Below are 5,861 nucleotides of genomic sequence, written 5' to 3'. Positions count from 1 at the left end.
TGCATACTCTGAGTCTGTGCCTGTGCTAGTTAGGGTATCTGACCAATACATCTAGCATGATGTCCATGAGTGTTTTGGTACTTTGAAGCACTATACTTCCGATATTGAGACTGATCAACTTGATATCGATTGTTTGGTGTGTATAGGAACCAGATGGCGCCTCGTGAACCCAGTCGGGGATGTGAGAGAGATCGTACTAGTACATAGGAACCAGAAATCAACCTGAATAACCCAGTAAACCTTATGGCGGCGTTGGAGAATATGGCTGCTGCTATACAAGCCACTGCGGAGGCTCTTGGACAACAGATAAACAATAATGGCAATGGCGGAAGAAAGCTCAGGACCCGATGACACTGGCAACTTTCTTAAAGGTTAATCCACCTAAGTTCAAGGGAACCACCAATCCGACTGAAGCTGATACTTGGTTTCAGGCCATGGAGTGAGCACTGCAAACGCAGTTGGTGCCTGAAGAGCAGCGTGTTGAATTTGCTACCTACTGCTCAGGGGGGAACATCGCATTGGTGGCAAGGGGCTCGACGTCTCCTGCAACAGGGGAATGATCCTATCACTTGGGATGCCTTCCAGGTGGAATTCTATAAGAAGTACTTTCCGAATTCCGCCAGAACAGCCAAGGAGTTGGAGTTACTGCAGCTGAAGCAAGGTGCTATGTCCGTATCTGAGTATACAGACAAATTTGAGGAGCTATTCAGGTTTTCCCGCATGTGTCAAGGAGCTCCGGGAGACTTCGAGGAATGGAAATGCATTAAGTATGAAGGAGGGCTCTGGAGCGACATCTTAAGTTCAGTGGGACCAATGGAGATTCGAACTTTTTCAGAGTTGGTGAATAAGAGCAGAATTGCTGAAGAGTGTATGAAGAGGATGGTTGCAGAGTAAGTAAGTCATAGAGAGAACAACCAAAGATTCACACCAAGGGGTTGAGAGTTTAAGGGGAGAGGATACATACAACACTTACCCCAAGGACGGAATAACTTTGCGACGAGTGAGGAGTCCCAAAGGAACGGTAAGGGAAAACGGGCAGCGGCTACTTCTGATGTTTTGAGCTGTCAGAGGTGTGGAAGTCATCACCCAAATAGGCCGTGCTGATTGGGGTTAGGTGTATGTTACAAGTGCCGGTTACCAGGGCATGTATCAAGAAATTGCCAATAAGGAGAGAGTCAGGATGCGGGCCGATTGAGACAGTAAGATTGAGGTAATTGCAATAATCAGTCTTAAAGGACAGTGCGTGATTTTATAATACCGCCTGTACAGTAAAACTGGGAATGTCAAGCTTAATATTAGACCGAGAAGCAAATGGATGGTCCGAGTAAGGAATTGCCTTAATACAAATGGATAAATGCCTGAGATTAAATGATTTTCTGTTGAGAATGATATGTTGTGTTTGTTATGTAGTTGGTTGATTTCTGGATTTTTGGTGAAACGGATTGAACTTGTGACTTTTAGTTCCTTTGATTTAAATAGATAAGAAATGGTCCTAAATAATGGATTTGGAAATGTTGATTTGAAATGCCAGTCATGCTAAGTTGTGGTTGGGTACTTGAGGAAATAAGTGATGGAGCTAATACTTGACGAGAAATCAAAGTGGCATAGCGGAAGCTTGCTAAAAGCGTTAGCATAGTATGGTAATAATAAGGAAAAGTGGGGTATGATTAGAAATGCTTTATGCTTTGAGTACTTAAAAGTTTAGTGAGCTTATACAGATATTGATTCTCAATAATTGGAATTAATTGCGGCTGTGAGCCTTAATGGTTCTGAAACGGATGAGGAAATTATCATTGATGCGTAATCGAATTTAGATGATGATTGAGTGCAAGTTGTCGTGTTCGAGAGATGAGTGCTATGATGTTTGGTCATGATGACCTTGGATTTAGATCAAGATTTGTAATGATCAGTTTCAGAGGAATCGTTTGGAAACCTTTAAATTGCAATGCTGATGCGGTACTGAGATTGGTTTGAGGGAACCCGTGACGGGTGGTAAACTCCAATTTTTGGGGAGGTGCTGTTGAAAATTTTCCCAAGAATTTGAAGGAGTATTTAGTTATGTTTTTGAAAATGATTTTTGATCTGAGTAACTTCAACAAAAGAGATGTGTCTCGAAAGCTTTTATAGATTATTAAAGGAAAGCGGATTCTTAAGAGTTTGTCAGCTTGTTAGTACAAACTTATTGAATTCAAAAAACAAAGAAAGCTTTGATTGATTATAGTGATGTGGGATGATGGCTATGATTAACGATGATGGCAATATTATTGATGACATAATTTGAGATTTAATAGGGTGTGGGTTGATGAGACGGTAAAAGTAAGGAAAGAGGCTGTTGGTCAGCGTTGAACGAACGACCGAGACCCTCAGGAATAGAGAAATTAGAGCGCGGCAACGAAAGCGCGTAGAGTAAAAGGACCTTGGAACTGTTATGCGTTTGATATAAAGGCATACTATGCTCGCGTACTCGTAGGGATGGATCAAATTTTCGAGGGCGAAAATTTCTGTTAGGGGGGTAGAATGTAATACCCGGTCTAACCGAAATTAATTAAATAATGAGTTAAGTAGGAGCGAATAATGTTGGAAGATTTAGCAATTGGAATTTGATGATTTAAATATGATATTTGGATTCAGTGTATTTTTTCAAGTCGGAAGACATAGTTTTCTGCGTAAAAGCACGCAGTGAAATTTTGACCGGAAGTACCGGCTGAGATCTGTCTGCTACTGTAGCTGACGGCAGTACCGGCTGAGACCTGTCTGGTACTGCAGCTGAGAAAATTGATTATGAGTAAATAAGATTAAGAAATGAGGAATTATAATTAGGGGAGGTAGAAATATTTGAAGTGCGATTTAGAGCGCTAATCTTAAAGGTTTTGGTCCAAAATTGGACCAACGAACAAAAATAAGTGAACTGGGGCTAAGAGGGCCCAAGACCCAACATATATAAATATTAGTTATGAGCATTTCAGCTCATTTTACCCTAAAAGAGAGGTTGGGGCGCTGAAATAGAGAAGAGAGAAGAGAAGAGAGAAAACCTAACTCTCTTTGATCTTCAAACCACCATAACTTGAGCTACGGAGCTCCGATTGACGAGCCGTTTGTGGCCACGCGTCGCTCTTCTCATCCTCTATAATTCTATCTAAGTTTGTGGTGAGTAATCCACTGTCCTCTGCCCAATTTTCATTTTCCTCTTCAAATTCGAATTTGGTTTGGGTTTTGAGGAAACCTTGTGATTTTGATTATTTAGGAGTGCTCTAGTATGAGCCATAGGTGATATTCATCATAAACTTCAGTGGGTTAAGGTAAGAAACCCTCCAACCCTTGTGAATTGTCATTTTTATGAGCCCTAGGTTGATGTATGTATGTAATATTGGTTATGTTAGTGCATTTGATGGTTTTGGTGCACAATTGGGAGATTGGTGTTGCTTAAGGAGCTTTGGTAAGGCTTGGGGCTAAGGTTGGTGGAGACTTCCAAAGAAGAGGCTCAATTGATTTGGCTACAAGAGGTACAGTTTAAGTTTCATTTAAGTACCTTGTGGTGTGATGAGAATTCCTAGGCTAGATGCCCCTAGGATTATGTTTGGTCTGTGTAAATGGTTGGTGCTAATATGCATAGTTGGTATGTAATGTGAATTGATGATTGGGTTAAGAATTGTGTGGCCTTGTATGCTTGGTGTATTAAAAATTTGATGTATTGGGTAATGAGTATTAATTTGTGGTTTATGCATTTAAATTGTGAAATTGGGCCGGAGGCCGGAAAGAGGTAAGGAAGGTAAGTTGATGTGTGCATTGTATGATGACACAAGTGATTGGATGAATTTCAGATAATGAATATATGAATGATTGGGTTGGTTATTGAATAATGAGGTTTGAGGAGTTGAAGTGTGGAAATTGGTAATTTTGGGTGAAATTGTATAGATGAGGTATGTTTGATTTTGGTTGAGATATATTATATGGTCATATATGTGAGTATGATTATTGATGCCTTGACGGTATGATAATGCATGAGAGATATGTATGTTGTGATATATACTTGAGGAATGATTAAGGTTGATTTGGGGATGAAACCACGTGATAGTGAGTATGATATTGGTTATGTATAATGATGGTTGATTGGAAATAGTATTGTTGGAAATTGGGATGAGGAAGGATGTATTACATGTTGATATGTTTGTAATTTAGCCATTTGTTTGAAATGGGTAAACATGGTTATATGGTGGTTTTGTGAATCATGGTAAAGTGTTAATGTAAGAGTTGAGGAGGCTTGATGTTGATTTTGGTATATTTTGATTGGTTTCAAAAAGAGTTGAAATTGGCATGTTTTGGTTAATTTTGAAAAGAGTTGAAAATGGCATTTTGTAGTTTTATATGAAAAACATGGTTTTTGGGCAAACTTTGACGAGACATAACTTGGACTACGGATCTTTGTTTTGTGCCAAATCTATTTAGAAATGAAATTGGATCCGGGATGTCCATGCCGTTCGAAGAACGGGAGAAAAATGATTTAAAATGAGAAAGTTATGTCCGTTGAAAGATTGGGGGTTGAATCTGTGAATTCTGCAGCTTTTAACTTAGAAAATTTTTAGCAGAATGGCCCCTCGCGCGTAGGCGCACTTGGCGCTTATGCGCCGTTCTTTCAGAAAACGCCATCCACACGTGCGCGTGGTGTGCGCGGGCGCGCTGATGTGCTGCAGCCAATGCCCAGCCATTTTCCAAAGAGTTGTGCCTGAACTGTGCCTGTTTTGTGCCTGGGGCACGAGAGCACCCACGCGTTTGCATGGTGGACGCGTGCGCGTCGCTTGGGTATTTTTCAATCCATGCGTTAGCGTGCATGACACATACGCATCGATGAGTTTTGTGGCCATCCACGCGTGCGCGTGAAGTACGCGTGCGCGTGGCCCTGTTTTCATCCCAAAGTTGATTTTTGAGTTTTAAAAGCCAAATCTCATACTTTTAAGCCTCCGATCTCATCCCTTATGTATTAAATCATTATGATATGCCTAGCAATGAGAAAGGAGCTAGGGGATGTGGTAACTTGCGAGTGAAGCAAGGGGAAAAGTTATGATCAATGATGATCAACAATGATTATATGCGATATGGAGGATGACGGTAGAAGTACCGTGTATGCCATGAGCCGAAGGGCTATATTTATTGATAAATGGCTGGTTCTTGATTGAACCATGAGCTGGATGGCTGAGTTATTGCCGAGTCACGGCAAAGCCATTATTGATTATGGCTAAGTATAAATGCATATATGATTAATGAATGAATGTGTTAAATGGATAATAACGGAAAATGTTGAAATGTGATGTGTAACCCCGGGTAGTAGGCAGTGGCGTTATCCACTTACTTCGGGTATGAGACGGAAAAGGATGTTTATAATAAATGAGTTTAATTATGGAGTTTTGAATGAATGTAGCTCTGATACCTGGGTAGTAGTAAGGGTTGAAATTCGTCCCACTTGCTCCAGGTTAATGTTTGAGATTTGATAACAATGAGGATTGATAATATGAATTGAGATTGAATGAATATATGCTTGAGATACCTGGGCAGTAGCAAGGGTTGTGGTTTATCCCGCTTGCTCCGGGTTAATGCTTAAGATACCTGGGCAGTAGTAAGGATTGTGGTTCGTCCCACTTGCTCCAGGTCAGAGATTGTGACGCCTGGGTAGTAGCGGCAGTAGTGGTGAATCCACTCGCTCCGGGTTGAGCTTTTAACACACGCCTAGGTAGTAGCCGCAGTAGTGGTTGTTCCACTGACTCTGGGTTGAGCGGGTAGTAGCAAGGGGGTTGTAGCTCAAACCTACTTGCTCCGCAAGGGGTGTTTCTGTCCAATGGTTAGCTACCAGGACATGTCGGGTTGGC

At 41.2% G+C, this 5,861-nt stretch overlaps 1 protein-coding gene across 1 annotated transcript in view; it reads left to right on the top strand.

Moving 5' to 3' along the window:
- The first annotated feature begins 243 nt into the window (after positions 1–243).
- The window catches only part of LOC107474014 (uncharacterized), a 13,714-nt gene continuing 8,096 nt past the window's right edge, over positions 244–5,861 (top strand). Inside the window, exons 1-2 of the mRNA XM_021136365.1 lie at positions 244–319; positions 629–890. Coding sequence (XP_020992024.1) covers positions 244–319; positions 629–890 — 338 coding nt within the window. The remainder of the gene's footprint in view (positions 320–628; positions 891–5,861) is intronic.

Source organism: Arachis duranensis, chromosome 2, assembly GCF_000817695.3.
Source record: "Arachis duranensis cultivar V14167 chromosome 2, aradu.V14167.gnm2.J7QH, whole genome shotgun sequence".
Classification (NCBI taxonomy): domain Eukaryota; kingdom Viridiplantae; phylum Streptophyta; class Magnoliopsida; order Fabales; family Fabaceae; genus Arachis; species Arachis duranensis.
The sequence above is the reverse complement of the archived record's forward strand: the minus strand, read 5'-3'. Positions and strand labels throughout refer to the sequence as shown.